The 19,496-nt window shown below is 34.0% G+C and overlaps 1 protein-coding gene and 1 pseudogene across 3 annotated transcripts in view; one reads left to right on the top strand and one right to left on the bottom strand.

The window, feature by feature from the left end:
* The window catches only part of LOC144233777 (ATP-dependent translocase ABCB1-like), a 131,958-nt pseudogene that overhangs the window by 48,174 nt on the left and 64,288 nt on the right, over positions 1 to 19,496 (top strand). The window lies entirely within an intron of this gene.
* The window catches only part of RUNDC3B (RUN domain containing 3B), a 152,265-nt gene that overhangs the window by 127,476 nt on the left and 5,293 nt on the right, over positions 1 to 19,496 (bottom strand). For both annotated transcript variants that reach the window (XM_077766817.1, XM_077766818.1), the window contains exon 2: positions 5,552 to 5,667. In XM_077766817.1, the coding sequence (XP_077622943.1) occupies positions 5,552 to 5,667 (116 nt within the window). The remainder of the gene's footprint in view (positions 1 to 5,551; positions 5,668 to 19,496) is intronic.

The raw sequence follows: 19,496 nt of genomic DNA, 5'->3' as shown, positions 1-19,496 counted from the left end.
AAAAGAAAAAAAAAAAAAAAAAAAAAAAAAAAAAAAAAAAAAAAAAGGAAATTATTGTATTTTCTTCTTTATCATCTCATTTCTGCTTCATGGCAGTCTTTAGCCACTCTACCAGTGACAAATTGCTTAGTTCTCCTTGTTTTGAGAATGTCTAGATTTCCTCTTCATCACTGAAAAAAATTTATGCTACAGGAGTCTCTGCTGACATATTTCTCCTAGCACTGAAAAGAAGTGCTTCCATGGTTTCTGATAAGAAATCTGCCTGCATTCAGTTTTTTCCTTACAGAGTGTCATTTTTCTCTGGCTACTTACAACATTTTTTCTTTGTCTTTATTTCTCAAAAGTTTAATTATAATATGTCTTTGCATGAATTTCTTTGGATTTACTCTGTGATTCACTCAGTTTCTCAAATATGTATGTTTATGTCTCTTGCTAAATTTGGGAAATTTTCAACCATTATTTTTTTAGCACCTTTTCAGTCCTTTCCTTTCACTCTCCTTCAGATCTTCTGATAAAAAGAGATTTAGATTTTTTTATTATAGTTCCACAAGTCCCTGTGGCTCTGTTCATTTTTTAAGTCCACTTTCTAATTTTAGATTATTTCTAGTCTTTATTATTTAGATTAAAATTTTTCTATTGTCCTCTAGTTCACTGATTTTTTTTCCTCTGTCCCTTGCATCTTCTTGTTGAGCCTATTCATTGAGCTTTTTATTTTGGTTTTGTACTTTCTGTACCAAAGTTTCTATTTGGTTCTTCTTTATGTCGTCTATTTCTTTGTTGATGTTGTCTACTTTTTCATTTGTTTCAAGCATGTTTCTAACTGCTCATTGAAGTATTTTTATCATGATCAATTTATGATCTTTGTCACTAGTACTTCTGTAATCTCAGTGTTGACCTCTATTGTTTGTCTTTTGTCATTTAATTTGAGATTTTGGTTCTTGTTACGACAAGTGATCTTCATATGAAACTTGAACATGTTCATGTTATGAGTCTTGGGGTCTTACTTAAACTTTGTTTTCACTGGCTTTCTATGACAGTTCTGGCAGGCGAAGGTCAAGAATGGTGGGACCACTTCATTACTGCCAAGTGGAGGGAGAAGTCCAATGTTTCCATTTGACTTCCACTGACATTTGAGAGGGGAGTTCTCATTACTGCTAGGTGGAGGTGGGAGTCCAGGCTTCCTACAAGGTCTCCACTGCCAATGCACTGGGGGTAGCCTTGTTATTACTGGGTGATGGTTTAAGACCTCAGTCTCCAATAGGTCTCTTCTGACACAACTTCAGGATGGCAGGGCAATGACCCCTCATTACTACTGGGTTGGGAATGGAAATCCAAGCTCTCCATTTACATGGTGAGGGTAAGAGGTAAGATGGGAAGAGAAGGCTCACAACCAGCCAGGAGGGAAGAAGTCCCAGTTCTCAAGTCCTAGTTCTCTGCATGGTCTTCTTTGACACCACTCTGATGGTGCTGGTGGGATATACTGTTATACCCTCAGGAGAAGTGCCCTCTTAGGCTTTTCTGGCCTGGGAGGGGGTGGTACCACATTTTTTCTGTGGCACAGAACTGGTACTAAAAGTCTTCCATCTTGCTCTCTGCACATATTGAGGTCTATAAGCAACTGGCTTATCCAATCTTGGTATACAAGACAATCAGAAAATTCAAAGAACAAACTACTTCATTCTCAAAGTTTCAGAGTCCCTAAACAGTCTTAAACAGTCTTCCTTCTTCTACTTTTTGGGGTCTTCATTCGTTTTATATAATAATGTCCAGGCTTTTGTATATAGTGAGAGAAATAGGAAAAAATAGTCCACTTCATCTTTAGAAGTTCTAAAATTTTTTATAGCCACCTCATCCATCTATAAAGTGGATGACAACGGAAATAATACTGTATTTATCCCCATAAAACTCGTACATAGGCAATTAATTTAGAGAATTTACTAAAACCTAAAATAAGCAATAGTCAATTTCTGAAAAACTATGGGATTTGACTTAGTCTTGATTTCAATGAAAACCAAAAGTGTGATGTGGGAATCAAAATGTCAGCATAATCTTAAATTCTGAACTAATACAGAGTTGACCTATCTGAAGCACTTTACTCAGCTATGAGTATCACATTTTAAGAGCAATACTAATAAACCAGTGATAAACCAGGAGAACTAGGCCTACGGTGGTTCCAGAAGGTTGAACAAACTACAGATACATTACCTAGAAAAAAGAGAACTGAGGAGAAAGAGTTATATAACAGCAGTCTTTTAATATTAGGTTCAAAACTGGAAAAAAAAAAGTGGCAGAAAACAGATCAAAGCAGAGTCAGATAGGTTGGCTTCATTTACATACGAATTTTGTAACAATCCAAACTGCCCATAAATGTGATGAACTGCTTTACTATCCTAAGTTCCCAGACATCAGAAGTACTGAAACAAAGACTGTATGTGTACCAGTCATGAGTATTGTTGAGTACACTGCTTCAGAAGGACAGAAATTAGAGAACTTTTTAATCTGTGATTCATAGTCCTACCTACAGTAATACTACTGATTTGCAGGGTGGGGTACAACTGCTGCTGAGCAGGTAAAATGCCCAATTTTCTTGATCTGCTTCAACCAAACACTCCACCTATACAGCCAGTGTCTACAGTGGCTTTTATCAGGGCAGGTGCAGATGGGTGGAGAGGAGGAGACTTTAAAATAAATAAAAGCTCAAAAATTAGTTAAGATCTGAACTGAGGTCTTTTTGATTTCTATATTCTGTGAATAATTCCTAGTTCTCAGCTACATGCCAGTAAAGTAAGATCATTATTTTATTGAGAGATAACTGTAAAGGAGATTAATAGCTGTGGTTTTAAAACCTTCCTTTTCAATACTGGGACTTTTAGAATGAAGTAAGTAAATAACTTTCAGTTTTCCACTTTACATGTGTCAGTTCAGCCTATTTTGTGCCTGGGGGTGGATTTTACCTTTCTCTGAAAAATTTAATATTTAAACTAAATGCTCTTTTATTTCAAAAATAAAAAGTACCTGGAGAAAAGTAAGTCTCACAAACCCACAAAGTTCTACATTTTAAATCTGTACTTCTAGGGGTGCCTGGGTGTCTCAGTCGGTTAAGTGGTCTGACTTTGGCTCAGGTCATGATCTTGTGGCTCATGGGATAGAGCCTGACATCAGGCTCTGTGCTGACAGCTCAGAGCCTGGAATCTTGTTCAGATTATGTGATGCCCTCTCTCTCTGCCTCAACCCCACTCGCACTCTGTGTCTGTCTTTCTCTCTCTTTCTGTCTCTGTCTCTCAAAATAAACATTAAAAAAATTTTAAACAGCTCATCTCAAAAGTTAAGTATCATTTCATGATTCATGTTTATACTAAGTACAGTGACTACATTAGTCAATCTACAGAAACTTTTTTAAAAGCTTACTTTAAATAATTAATTTTACTTAGCTTAAAAAATTAACACAAATTTCACTGTATCATCATTCTTACTGTCTGAGCCACACTAGTGGGATTCTCATCCATAAATCAACTAGAAATTCTATTTTCAACATGGTAGTTCAATGGAATCCCTGAAATAACATTCATTGGGGGTACCTGCGTGGCTCAGTCAGTTAAGCATCTGACTTGCTTTCAGCTCAGGTTCACGATTTCACAGTTTGTGAGATGGAGCCCCATGTTGGGCTCTGTGCTGATAGTGTAGAGCCTGCTAAGGATTCTCTCTCTTCCTCTCTCTCTCCTTTTCTTTCTGTCTCTCCCCTGCTCGCATGCACCCTCTCTCTCTCACAAAATAAATACACATTAAAAAAAGAAATAATGTTCACTATTCAGTAATTCTAAAGATCTATCATCTATATTTTGCTGACGTCTGACTCAGAAGATGGCAGACTATTGTGCAGAAGGGGTCTACTTATGTGGTCAGGAGTATGCCCAATCACTCAGCATGGATATCTCAACATGGCCTGTTTTCTGCTCATAGTTATGTATTTTGTGAGTGAATTATATGCTAAATGGTATACTGCATCAAGGCAAGTGAAGTCTTGTGATAAAACTTTTGTAAATTTTAAGGTACATCAAGGTCTACTGTGTTGCAGGTGTTTATTAACTCACGTATTATTTATAAATTTATAATTCTAAAATATGATCACCACACAATACAGTAACCTGGACAGTATCTCAAAATCTTCTCGTAGCCTTTGCTTTTATAAAAACTTATTTTCTTATAACAGGTAACATTAATGGCAGAAAATTTAGGAAATGCAGTACAGCAAAAATAAGTAAAAAATAACTTTTTAAATGCAAAATAACAAACTTTTAACAGAAAAAGAGCATCAGTAATGTTATGGGCCCCGTTTTAAATCACAAAGGGCTGACTGAATCCAGATTTTGTTTTCCCATGAAATTAAATTTAACCCTTTGTTATAGGCCCAAAGGACCACTCAAGTTATTTAAACACTTGAGAGTAAAAACTTGATGCTTTCAGCATCAAAAAGCATAGAAAAGAATTAAGCATTAGGTTAAATTTGCAATTCTCTTAAATTATATTATGAAAGCAGATTACTGATTTAAAACAATACCATTAAGATAGTAAAGATAATAAAAACTTAAGTAAAAACTTTTGATGATCAAGTTTCCTTTAGGAAGATAAATAATGGAATTGATGTGATAAAGTTATTATTTATTACTACTGATTTATACTACATAATATTTCTTGATGTTATTAGCTTATGTTTACAGGTATTTTAATGTAAATATTTCTTATAATTCTGAGAGACCACAGAATCATCTTTCTAATGTGAATATATTTACTGATTTATTTTAAGAAAACCATAGTTGAACATCATTTTACATACCTCTTTTAACTATTTATGGTAAAAAAAAAAAAGTTCAAAGATTCCAAAGTTTAACGAAGTAAAGATTAGGCAAACAAATTTTATGCCCTTGTAAACTGGTTAAAATAGCACCTAGTAACCTTTGAAAATAGGCTACCTTTTAATTTAAGCTTTCATTTTAATTACTTATGAAAAGTGACTTTTTCGGGGCACCTGGGTGGCTCAGTGAGTTAAGCGTCCAACTTCGGCACAAGTCATGATCTCATGGTTCGTGGGTTCTGGCCCCGTGTCAGGCTCTGTGCTGACAGCTCAGAGCCTGGAGACTATTTCAGATTCTGTATCTCCCTCTCTCTCTGACCCTCCCCTTCTCACGCTGTCTGTCTCTCTCTCACAAATAAATTTAAAAAAAAAAAAAAAAAAAAACAGATANAAAAAAAAATTAAAAAAAAAAAAAAAAAAAAACAGATTAAAAAAAAGAAAAGTGACTTTTCTCCTTGTATGTGACAATACACTCAACACTTTTAATGAATCCTGGAAATAGGCATAAATCTGAGAACAGAAATTCTTTTCTAGGGACAAAGGACAGGCCAAAAGATTAGGCATTCTAAAATCAGTTTTATGTTTCTCAAGATGGAGAATGGCTATTGTCTAAATCATACCAGACTGTATGGTTTGTAAAATTTCCAGTTTATTAAAAAGAAAGCTGTCGAAAGAATAAAAATATATTAATTCTGTTACCTTTCAGCCGGTGACTCAGAATCTGTTCCAAAATAGCTGCAAAATTGTTAAATTCAGGAGAAGAATCATCAATTGTCTCAAAGCAGGATCGATCAATCAGGGTCTTCACGGAAAACCTGTGGGAAAAAAAAAAAGTTGATTTATTCACCCAACTAGGAAAAATGAAAAGAAAGCATTTATTACAAAAATACTTTCTAAGTATTATGTATATTGAAAACTCTACCTATTTAAATTAACTCTATAAATAGAAAATTTTATATGAGTTTCAGGCTTTCACTTATATATTTACTGTCTACTGATCACACTAAGACTTAGGAATAGCTCACTGTCTTCACAGACATTAAAATATGAACTTTAAAACTGACCTAAATTAACTCCAAGACTCAAAAGCTACAATACTATTTGTAAGAAATGTGTCAGACCCAAATGCTTTTAAGAGTTTTAGAGCACTAAATTGAATAAAATAGGATGAGAGATTGCATGAAGTATAGATCCTAAGTTTTTATGACCTTCGTAAACAGGAAAACTTACAAATCTGTCAAGTGTGCTATATTTCTCCTTATCAGAATGTCCTTTGTCTCTATTTTTGACTGTCAGTAATCAATGTTTTCCAAGACTTAGCTCAAATGCCACCTCTTCAATGAAGAATTATCCTCCTGCATATTCCTATCGTATCTTCCTTAAGTAGCATTACAGTTTATCCTACTGTTGTTATCTGTGGTTCTCAATCTTACTAGAATATAAACTCCTTTAGGGCAGAAACATGTCTTCTGCACATTTATATATTCCTCAGCACAGAGGACAATGCCTTGAACACTGTTGTCAGTAAGTACGTGTTCATTTATTTGTAAGCCCTATTTCCAAAGAACAAAGAAGTATTTAAATGCCACTATCACAGCAAGACAAAAGAAAATTTTATGATTATTAACATATAACAACACTCGTGTAACCACCATCAAAGTCAGGATACAGAACAGTTCTGTCATCTAAAGCAATTCCCTCATGCCCTCCCTTTAAAGTCATGACTTATTAAGGGTGACAAATGAATGCCTAAGTAAGGACAATCAGTGAGGAAGGAGGCAATGGAGATAACTATGAGAGTTGTTAAATAATTAGAAATGTAAACTATGAGGGAGATAAAGGAATACAAATTATTTCTTAGGCTTTAGAGTTATTGCTTATACTGTTCAATCAAAACAGAAAACACAGGATATAATATAAAGAGAAATATAAAGAGATTTATTTATGTGGATTACATCCAAAAACTCTGTATTAAAAAACTCTCTTTGTTGCCAGGTATAATGTATAAAGAAATAATTTTTAAAAACCAGTGAAATATTTATAAAATACACTATAATTTATCTTGAGAGAGAGAACACAAGCACGGGAGGAGCAGAAAGAGAAAGAGAGAGAGAAGGAAAGGGAGAGAGAGAGAGAATTCCAAGAAGGCTCCTCACTGTCAGTGCAGAGCCCCATGCAGAGCTCGAACTCACGAGCTACAAGATCACAGCCTGAGCCAAAGTCAGATGCCTAACAGACTGAGCTACTCAGGAGCCTCAACAGTATAATTTAAAACATTAGAATTACTGAGAATTTTTAAATGTCTTCTCTATAAAAAATTTACCAAGAGTGGTTTGAACAGTGCTTGCATTCTTTCTTAGTGTATAACTTAAGATATAGGCTGAGCATATTTTCTATGCCTTGGCTAATTATTCCTAAGTTTGGATCAGTTTCCAATTTTTTTTTTTTTTGAGAGAGAGAGAGGGTGCATGTGAGAGAAGGGGATGGAGAGAGAGAGAGAATCCCACAAGGGGCAGAGGTGGGGGGAGGGGTGGGAGAGAGAGAGAAGCAGGTCTCACCCGAAGCAGGTCTCGTGCTCACCAGATTCAGAACTCAAACTCATGAACTGTGAAATCATGACTTGAACTAAAGTCAGATGCTTAACCAACTGAGCCACCCAGGCACCCTCGGTTTCCAACATTTTATCCTTTGCACTTTCAACTATGAAAATCTCTGAGAGGTCCTATAATGTGAAATGGTCTGAGTGCCACTTACACTGGGACCTCCTTTTTGGCACAACAACTCTGTTCTCTTATATCAATACATTCCCCTTCACTAAGTTCCTATGGCTGCATACCTGAATTCCCTTGAATAGCAGCTATGTCAATATTCCTCTGATCAACTATGTCTTCTATAATTCCACTCAAGTTCAATTCAAATTTCACTTCCAATATCAGATTTTCTGTTTCTTTGCCATTCTTTAAATTATCCATTTATGTAAAACATGTGTTTTTATCACCGGGACACAAGGAAGCAACACAATGATAGGTTTTGATCTCTGTGTATGAACTAACAACACATGAATAGTGACCAATGCTAGACACACTTAGAAAGAAGTGATGTGATTGGTCACTAATTATGATGAGCATTTAATAACAGTGATTTGTAGACTAAAGTACCAGCAACAAAATTTTATTTTATGCAATTACAGTTAATATATGGTGGTAGTCAAACAAGAACTGTTATTATAGGGCTGGTATTAACGAAATTTTCAGGTACCTGAAATTAGTACATATTGGAACTGTGCAAAGTGAGGATCACCCCATATGTTAATTATAAACAAAACAATTACGTTCGAGTAATGTATTTTTATAAAACATGCATTTTCCAAAACAAAAAAATTAGCAAGAATAGCATTCTTGTACATCTCTGTAAATATATTTATTTAAGTTTATTTATTTATTTTGAGATAGAAAACACAAGCAGGTAAGGGGCAGACAGAAGGAGAGACAGAATCTCAAGCAGGCTCTGTGCCATCAGTACAGAGCCCAATGAAGGGCTTGAACCTAAAAACCACGAGATCATGACCTGAGCTGAAATCAAGAGTTGGATGCTTAACTGACTAAACCAGCCAGGCACTCCTCTTTGCAAACATTTTTTAATGTTGTGTTGAAGAGAAGACAGCTAAATCCCCGTATCCGCTTCTGTATTCAATCTATTCTAATATTATACACCATGTAGCTCTGGAAAACTCCACTGTACATTTATTAAAGAATGGGAACAAAAAAGACAAATGAGGTCTTAGAATTAAGAAAATATTTAAAAATTTTTTAAATTGTATTTAAATCTAAGTTAGTTAACATATAACGTAATAATGGTTGCATGAGTAGAATTTAGTGATTCATCACAGCAAGTGCCCTCCTTAATGCCTATCACCCATTGAGCCTATCCCCCCATACAACAACACAGTAATTTTGACCTTTTGGACCTCTGAAAGGTCCAAGAGGGTCAAAGAGCACACTTTGAGAACCATTACCTAAGGCATTCTTTGTATGTAATGAAATAACTTTTCTATTATGTAACCAGGGCGATAGTAATTATATATGTATTCTTGAGAGAATTGAGGAAACAATTATTCAAATAATTTTCAGTCTTCTTGATTATCAGGGCAAATAACCTTGAGAAAAGCTAAGGTGGATTAATGGTCAGTATATGATACTATCTCTAACTACAACGAGAGCTCAATGGTGGAAACCATTACGCAAAGAAAAATATGAACAGCTAAAAAATAACACTGATGAAGTAGGTCTCTTATACCTTAAAGATAGTCACGTTAAACATCAGATGTAACGCATGAGTAGATAAAAGGAAGATAAACAGATAAACCAGACTAAAGAGGAACTTGAAATTTTGTTTTTGTTTCCTATGTCCATCTCATTGACAATAAATGAGAAACAAGCTGCCAATCTTTAGCAAACTTTTAATAAGAATAAATAAGTACAATGTTCTTATTCAGTAAGACATGTTTCTAAAATGAATAAATAAAACCCACAGTTTGGTTTTTGACCTAAATAAAAGGAAACTTTGGAACATCTGAATGTTTCCCTCTGCTCTTTGTTAGGTAGACTGGAATAGGAAGTCTGATTCTACAATCACATTCAAGACGAAAGACCTACTGCTTTAAAACATTATGGCATTTAACAAACTTGGAAGTAAATTAAATAATTTATACAAACATAAAAAATAAATTTAAAAAATTTTTATTTAAAAAATATGACATTTAAGATAGTAATGCACATCAGTGAAATGAATGAAAATTTTTACTTAAAGATAAAAATAACAAAGTACTTATTTAAGGGAAAAGAGCTAAGTTTGAACATTCAGTTTCTTACTTGTAACTATCTGGTAATGTTTTAGTCACTATTGTACTAGAGAAACAATAAAAAATTCCCTAGCAAATGATCTACTTTGTAAAATCTAATGGGAAGAAAGGCCATGGATATTAATACCTATATTTTTGTAGCACCAAGAGCCATATACATATCAATCGGTAGTTAACCAAATACAGGAGTCTTTTTATCATGTTATCAGTAATTGATATTCCTATAGAAGACAATATTTGCATGACAAAAACCTAAGATGGTGAATCTCAGAGCACTAAATTACTTTTAACCTACCTAACACATGAATACAAACTAAAATTAAAGCAAAATTCAAGTATCTTAAAGCATACTGTTAAACACATTTTCTGTCATTTCCAAGCTTGAAGACATTTAAGGCTAAGAAAGCATTTTAAATATTCTAGTACATCAAGGTTAATAATGAAAAAGAAAAAAACAATGTTTTCTGGCTTTTCTTCATCATTTATATCTTACTCTCCTCCCACTAACACAAATAAAAATTTCAGACAGTAACCTAATTCCTTAGAGTCCATGTTTTACCTCTAGCTAGCCAAGTCTTCCCACTTAACACTGTTCCAGAATCATGTAGCTAGCTCCATTATGCCAATGTGTTCTTCCATAACACATTAACTAGCTAAGATGTGCTATAAAAACCAAACCTGTAAAAAGAATTTCAATTCATCTAAAAAAAAAAAAAAAATCACACAGATGCTGAGCTATTTCCTGATAATGATGACATTAATATTAGTCATCTATTTCCTGAAGAGGACTGATTTTAAAATAATGAAATGACAATTTGATGAATGTCTAAAAATACCAATTCAAGTCTAAGTAACAGCTTTTACATAAGAATTAAAAATTCAAAAATTTACATAAAAGAGTCTTATAATTAAGCATAGTTTTTTAAATGTCTCTGTCAAAAAGATTTTCCACTTTCAAAGCCCAAAGAAAATTTTTGTTAGATCATAAATAAAAAGAATGATTTTGAACAAACCCTTCAAACCCAAGAAGGCATGAACTACCTTTTTCCCTTTGGCAACATACCAAGAAAAATGAGACAGTTACCAAAACTACGTTTAAAAAATCTTCTTTACACAATATTAAGTTAATTCCTTCTACTAGTCAAAGATTTGTAACATAATATAACAATAGATTATAAAAGTAAAAAATATGACAACAAAATAAAAAAATTATTACTGTGTTAAATTTGTACATTATTGGAAAAAATATTAAAAAGTGGGAATTCACCTTATAAGATTCTGCACTAGTAATATATACATATATATTCACATATACACAGAGTGATCAAGTAGGAAAAATTATAATCCCATCCCCTTAAAACAGGCAAATATACTTCAGAAAATGTGAATTTAATACAAACCAGGTTTTCTTACCTATACCACTGTATCTCTTTACCACAGAATTGTATCTAAAGATAACCAAAGTACATAAAAACATCTAGCATCAACACATTTCAAAACTGAAAGGATTTCAGAAAAGTCTTTCATAAGTGATACTTTTAAATAGGACATAACAATCCAAATCCTAAGATAGAATCCTTTCCACTATTTCACAAAAAATTTACAGAATTCCTTATGTTTATTACAGCTAGCAGTCTTTACCAAAGAGGTAGGCAACTATCTTCTGCTATCAATATAATATCCATCATCAATAATCAACAAGGAGATGGCTGGGAGGAAACAGGATAAAATTTACTCCAAATATAATGTAATAGCTTATTTCCAGGGTGCCTGAGTGGCTCAGTCAGTTAAGCATCTGACTTTGGCTCAGGTCATGATCTCGCAGTTTGTGAGTTCAAGCCCCGCTTCAGGTTCTGTGCTTACAGCTCAGAGCCTGGTGCCTCCTTCAGATTCTGTGTCTCCCCCTCTCTCTACCCCTCCCATGCTCATGCTCTGTCTCTCAATAATAAATAAAAAGGTTAAACAAAATTTTTTAAAGAGCTTATTTCCTTTCTTACATTTTACACTCTTTTAGAACCAGTACTTTGCCTTCTTTTTTCAAGTATTATGAAAGTAAGAACTCCCAAAAATCATGTGCATTTCACCCTTTAGTTTTCCTATAATTTTAATCTTTTTATAATGAAAAAAAATTTTTCAGATTTCCTTTTATCATGAGTCTATAGACCACTATCCATGGGCCCAATCCAACCAGTTGCCCATTTCTATAAATAAAGGTTTATTGGAACAGAGGATAGAAAAGTCCCAACCATTTTCTCTGGAATGTATAACCTAAAAGTCTCTCTCTTATTATAGTGATTACTATTTCTAAAAATTTTACCAGTGTAAAAATTAAAAGGAGAGAAGGAGCAAAGTGTATTTTAAAATATTTTCCTCAGCAAACCATGAGAGACTCTTGAATGCTGAGAACAAACTGAGGACTGATGGGTGTGGGGGGAGGGGAAGGGGGCTGATGGGCATGGAGGAGGGCACTGTGGGGATGAGCACTGGGTGTTATATGGAAACCAACTTGACAATAAACTATTTAAAAAATACATTTTCCTCACTTGTACTGATAAACTTCTTTTAAAGAGAACTGGTAATCTTTGAGGATGATATTTTATATAATTATATTATACTGCTATATAAGCAGATAGATGGCAACAGATTGCCCAACATGAAAAATAATATTAGATGCACTATCTTTAAAAACAAAAGGATAAAACAAAAATTTTCCAAAAAAATAAAAACACACGTCTAAAATTAGAAAGCTATCAAACCAAGAAAGTTTCCCATCTTAANTGAGTAGGGGTTGGGGGGGGAGGGGGTAAGACAGAGACACAGAGAGAGAGAGAGAGAGAGAAACTATATCCTAAGCAGGCTCCACACTGCCAGTGCAGAGCCCTCATGCAGCTTGGGGTTCTACCGGGGACTTGATCCCATGAACTGTGAGATCATGACCTGAGCTGAAATCAAGGGTCCAATGCTTAACTGACTCAGCCACCCAGGTGCCCCAAGGATATTTTACACACTTAGATCACATATCCTTTTGGAATACAGCTATTTTTTTTTTTAATCAAATGACAAACAAAAATATTCAAGTTAGATATTTTAACATGGGTAAAGTAGTAAACTAGATATTCAAGGTAGCAGTACAGCAAGAGGAAGAACAAGAGCTTTAATATCAGAAGGCCTTGGATTCACACCTGGCTCTGCTATTATCCATTCCTTGTCAAGACACGTAACCTCACTGAACCTCAGTTTTCTCAGTAATCAACTACCAAATTATTGTGAAGATGAAAAAAGATAGCATATGGGGCACCTGGGTGGCTCGGTCTATTAAGCATCAGACGCTTAGCTTTGGCTGAGGTCATGATCTCGTTTTTTTTAGTTCAAGCCCTGCAATGGCAGCACAGAGCCTGCTTGGGATTCTCTGTCTCGTCTCTCCTGACCCTGCCCCACATGCACTGTCTCTGTCACTCTCAAAATAAATAAATAAACTTAAAAAGAAATAAGGGATAGAATGTATAAAGTATTTAATATAGTTTCAACATACACAAAAATTACTAAATGTTAGCACACATTCCCCTTTCTTTTTAGAGCATCAACGTTTCACTTAATAATGTCTAAGCATAGAAAAAAAGAGGCAAGAATTTCAAGTGTTTGTGTGTATACAGAATTTTTTAACAAGTTAGTAGACAGCAATCTTGGTTTATAAACACCAGAAATGCTAAGAAAATGAAGCTTCCCAGTTTCTGATTCTATGGATCAAATATAAACACATATACCCATACATGATTTAGATTTAGTTCATATGCATGACAGACACTGAAGGAAGCACAGGGTAAGAGGAAAAGCACAGGTTTTGAAGCCAGATATATTCTGGGTTTAACTCTAGCAATGTTAGGCTTAACCGTAATGTAAATTTGACTGAAACAAAAATTGCTTCAATTAAAGAATTTCCATTCCTAGTCATAAATTCTCAATCTAATACTTTTCCTCCAAAAAGCATAGCCTGCATGTATTAATGTATTTTCTTCAGATGTTAAGCACAGATGTTATGTTTTTTTAATATATTTAAATTTTAACTAATATTTTTAATATTAATTTTGAGACTACATCTGAAACACAACAGATGTGTTTTATAACTATAAACACTAAGAGAAATTTATAATTTCAAAGTCAAATGTTAAATTTGAATATATGGAAGATATTATCTTATCCTCTTTTAAGGACAATTACCATCACTGGAGAAAATGGTCAATGTCTTATTATTCAATGAAAAATAATGTATGTATTATGTACCTTTTCTATCTTTTAGATATTACTTTTAAAATAGTATGCATTTTTTTTTTTTTTTACCTATTTTTTGTGAAATAGCTTCTATAACATTGAAAATTAAAGTAGATTGCTTCGGTAAGGAAATACCAAAAAATGTATTTGTTTACTTCTTCCTCATGGTTTTTTTACTATTACTATTCAAACACTTGAAGAGATGAATTTTTCATTTTCCATTTCCTCATTAAATTTCAATTAGAGTGACTCCATTCAAAAGAAAGCAAATTCTTCTGCTGACACTATTAGATTTTTAAAATTCTACTACCATCAGAGATTAATCATTAGGGTGGCTTTTAAAAAATAAGTGATGATGATTATTTAATTCAACTTTTGCCCTTATTTTGGAAATGTCTATCCTATGATTTTTCATTAACTACAATTACCTCATTTGATAAACATACCCACCATGGACTAAATGCTGGAAATAACCTAGATGCTGAATAAACCAAGATTCCAGCACCTGAGAAATTCAATTCTAGTAAAGACAAAAGATAATTAGATTATAGCACAATTGTTGCTGTATTTATTTATTTATATAACCTATTCCAAAAAAGACTTAAGATTGCTTATGGGGGCATATAAAATACCATCAGTTGGCTGCATAAATTAAAACTAGGAAGAGGATAAAAAACGTGGGAATAGACTTCCACTTCTAAGGAGGATAGACTAAATGGTGGTAGACGAGGGCTCTTACAGAGTACAGCTAGAAAAACTGGAGTGAAGGGGCAAGAATTACAGAAGTCTTATGTTTGAAGCCTGCAGAGAGTGGCTTCAACATTAAGAATTAGGGAGGCTAAGACTCCAGAAAGAGGAAAGCTCAAAAATCAGTTGACTGCTACAGCTGTCTGTCAATTCTGTGTGGAGGTCTAATCCCAAAGAAGGCTGCTAGTGGGGGGACAGAAAAACCACGAAAGCTTTGAGGAGACTTGGGAAGGCCTCAAACACTTCTTGTCATCAGGAGACTAAAATTCAATCAGAAAGTCTCTGAAAAACAGAATAAAGCCTTTGGTAGTTCCAGAAGACAAAATAATACTTTAGGACTACCAGAGAAAGGGTCCTGAAAAATACATCAAACCTAGGTAGAAACCCCTGGATGGTCAAGGGCAAATGAAAGGCTGAGCAAGACTTATCAGGGTTGGAATCCATCCTGGATTCTGCATGATCCCTGACTGACTGGTGATCAGCTACCACTCTATCTTCCAAAGGAAGATAACATTAGAAGGAAAGTGAGCACTATCGTATACTATGAGCCATGGGCACTAGTTTGTTCTTGGTCACGTTTTCTTCAAATTGATGAGGGCATGCCACCTGTTTACTCCACTGTGATCTTTTTCTATTTTGTTCTAATTAATACTTTTGACGTGATGATTGCCAATAGGGTAAGTACAATAGCATTTAATGAACAATAAAAGTGCCCTAGAAAAATTTAATACATACTATCTGGCATTCAATTAAAAAAAATCTAGATATGCCAACAAATAAGACTGTATGACAAAGAGAGGAAGAGAGAAAACACATACAAAAAAAAGAGGCACAAGACAATCCAAATATTCTAAAATCAGTTTAAAAAGATATTAGCCAAAATCTTCCCAAACTTGATGGAAGATCAATGGCAAGGGCAAATATGTAGGTAAATGCAAATGTGTATTGCCTGAATATCAAGTGTAAACTACAGTAATACAAGAATTTTGTAGAATGTAAAATATACATAGACTTAAAATGTCTCAGAATGAGAAGGAATAAATGGTTCTAACACTACTGGAGAAGCAGTGAGAGCTAGATTTATATTACACTGTAATAAATCAAGAGTAACTGCTAAAAGGATAGCCATCTAACATATAAACAGAACATGAAAAATAATATATAACTAACGAGTTCATAAAGAGAAAAACTAGAATAGTGGAATAAATAAAAAATACTTTACTGACATATAAGAAGGCAAGAGAAAAAAGTAAACATAACATAAAGAGTTAAGTGGTATCTATAAACCAAAATATAACAATACTAACTGTAAATGGACTAAATATTCTAAATAAAAGATTGGGTAAGACACCATATTGAATTCTATCCTGCCCTTAAGAGACACTTTAAATTTAAGGACAAAAAGATTAAGGGGCACCTGTGTGGCTCAGTCAGTTAAATGTTGACTTCGGCTCAGGTCATGATCTCCTGGTTTGTGAGTTCGAACCCCGCTTCAGGTTCTATGCTGACAGCTCAGAGTCTGGAGCCTGCTTTAGATTCTGTGTCTCTCTCTTACTCTGCCTCTCCCCTGCTCATGCTCTCTCTCAAAAAATTAAAAAAAAAAAAAACATTTGAATAAAATTTCTGACAGACTAAAAGATTAAAAGTTAGGGTAGAAAAAGATACATCATACAAACATTAACTGAAAGAAAGGTGATTTAACTAAGCAGACAAAATAGAGTTTAAGGCAGTAACAGTATTAAAGAAAGACATTTCATGATGACAAAAATCCAACCCCTAGTAAGAGATCACAATTCTTCATCTGCACATACCAACAAAATACTGACAGCAAAAATGACATACTAAAAGAAGAAATGTACTAAAAGGCAAATGTACACTCAGAGACAGATTTTAACATACCTCTCTCAAAACTAGATAGACTAAACACACAAAAAACTAGTAAGGCTACAGAAAATAGAAATAATAAAATTAACATACTTAGTTCTAACTAGCATAAACAGAACATGTAATCAACAGAATATATACATTTTTTTCAAATATACATGAAATATTTATCAAAACTAACCACATGCTGTATCATAAAGCAAGCATAAACTAAATGTCAAAAGTTTAAACTCTTTCAGAATATGTTCTCTGTAGAGTAGAATTAAGTTAGAAATCAGTATCTAAAAATAACTAGAAAACCCTAAACTGTTGTAAAGTTAAATAAATTTTTAAATAATCCATGAGTCAAAGAGGAAATCCCAACAATTTAAATTAGAAAACATTTTAAAGTAATTAATAATAAAAACACATTTCAAATATTGTGAGAAATCCCACAGTAATGCCCAACAAGGGCATCTATAATTAAAAGGCGTTTATTAGAAAAGAAGAAAGGCTAAAAAACAGTGTTCTAAACTCCTTTCTTAAGAAATTAGAAAAAGAACAGGACTTGAACTTAAACTTAAATAAAGGGTAAGGAAAGAAATACTATAGATTTTTTTAAACCATAAGAAGATGTAAAAAGGGAATTTTAAAGATCTTAGGAATAAATTTGATAATATACATGAAAAACTCACCAAACACTGATTCAAGAAGTACAAACAAGGGCACGTGGGTAGCTCAGTCGGTTAAGGGTCCGACTTCAGCTCAGGTCACGGTCTCACGGTGTGTGAGTTCGAGCCCTGCTTCAGGCTCTGAGCTGACAGTTCAGAGCCTAGAGCCTGCTTTGGATTCTGTGTCTCCTTCTCTCTCTGCCCCTCCCCCGCTCACACTCTGTCTCACTGTCTCTCAAAAATAAATAAATGTAAAAAAAGTTTTTAAAAAAAGAAGTATAAGGAAATCTGAATTGTACAGTGTCTATTAAATAAATTGAATCTTACTAAAAGACTTCCCACAAAGGCAATTAGCAGTTCAGATTTCCTCCCTGGTGAATTCTTCCAAAAGTTAAAGAAAGAAGTAATCTAATCTTATACAAATTCTTTTACAGGGGAATATTTCCCCACTTGCTTCATAAGGTCAGATAATCTAAATGACAAAACTAAATAAGGACACTATAAGAACAATTACAGATAAATCTCTCCCATGAACATATATGCAAAAATCCCAAATGTTGTATTAACTCATTAAATGCAGAGATATATAAAAAAGATAATATGGCACAGCATATTTTTATTCCAGTTTAACCTCCAAAAGTCAATCAATATAATTTACTACATAAACAGGGGGGAAAAAAGGAGAGAAATTATGTTTATTTTGATAGAAAAAACATTTCATTGCAAACATGTGCATCATGGTAAAATTGTTAATATTTTCTGCAATACTGTGGTCCTAGGGAGTGTGGTAAAACAAAAAAGCAAAGGTGTAAAATTTGAAAAAGGAAGAAATAAGCAGATGACATGACTGTATTCAAAATTTCAAAAAACTGCAGAAAAATCTGTTAGAATTGGGGTGCCTGGGTGGCTCAGTCAGTTAAGCATCTCACTTTGGCTCAGGTCATGATCTCACAGTTGGTGGGTTTGAGCCCCGCATCGGGCTCTGGGCTGACAGCTAGCTCAGAGCCTGGAGCCTGCTTCAGATTCTGCGTCTCCCTCTCTCTCTGACCCTCCCCTGCTCATACTGTCTTTCTCTCTCTCTCTCTCTCTCTCAGAAATAAATAAAACATTAAAAAAAAAAAAGAATCCCTTAAAAAAAACTGTTAGAATTATTAAGTAAACATAGTTAAGATTACTAATATTCAAAACAAGTATTTCAAAATGTTGATTTTTATGTCTATATATCAGTGAAAAAAAGACTGAAAAAACTTTTAATGATGTTACACTATAAAAAATATAAACAAGTTTAAAAAGAGATACATATTCAAAACTACATTTTTGAGAAAAATTTCAGAATATTTAAATACATGAAGGGTAATGTTCTTTTTCTTGACCTAGGTTATCAGTCACACTGTAGTGTTCTCTTTGCAAAAAATTCACTGAGCTGTACACTAATGCTCTGCATATTTTTTGTATACAGATTATAAATCAGTAATTGTTTATTTTTTAAGGTTTATTTTGAGAGAAACAGCTCGCACATGTGCAAGTAGGGAAGGGGGAAGAAGAGAAAGAGAAGAGGGAATGGGGGGTAGATAGAGAATCCCAGGCAGGTTCCATACACTCAGGCACAGCCTCCATCCCACGAACCATAAGATCATGAGAGCCAAAATCAAGAGTCGGAATCTTGGGACACCTGGGTGGCTCAGTCAGCTTAGTGTCCCACTCTTGATTTCCACTCAGGTCATGATCTCACTGTTTGTGAGTTCGAGCCCTGCATGGGGCTCTGCACTGATGGTACAAGTCCAGCCTGCTTGGGATTCTGTCTTCCTCTCTCTCTGTCCCTCCCCTGCTTGCTCTCTCTCTCAAAATTAATAAACATAGACTTTAAAAAAAAAAAAGAGTCAGAATTTTAAACCCACGGAGCCACCCAGGCGCACCAGTAATAATTTATATGAAAAATGTGGAAACAAAGAAGAGCTAAGAAGGCTAAATGCAATGCTTGCATGTTCTACCTATCATTTAAAGCTTGGCTACAGATTTAATACTAAAATTTCTCAAGCTGTATAAGAAAAAAGAAGTTGTCAGTTACACATTTGTGTCCAGTAGATATAAATAAACCAACCGCCTAGAGATAGAATTCTTGGCACTAAAATTAGACTGATATTTTTCATAGAAATCTTTACCAAAAGAAGATACTTCTTGACATAATAATGTTCTTGACAGCAATGTCAAGAAGACCTTCTGTGACTGCTTC

This window comes from Crocuta crocuta, unplaced genomic scaffold (genome assembly GCF_008692635.1).
Source record: "Crocuta crocuta isolate KB4526 unplaced genomic scaffold, BGI_CrCroc_1.0 scaffold165, whole genome shotgun sequence".
NCBI lineage: Eukaryota > Metazoa > Chordata > Mammalia > Carnivora > Hyaenidae > Crocuta > Crocuta crocuta.
Note: the sequence above shows the minus strand (reverse complement) of the source record. Positions and strands in the feature narration are given on the sequence as shown.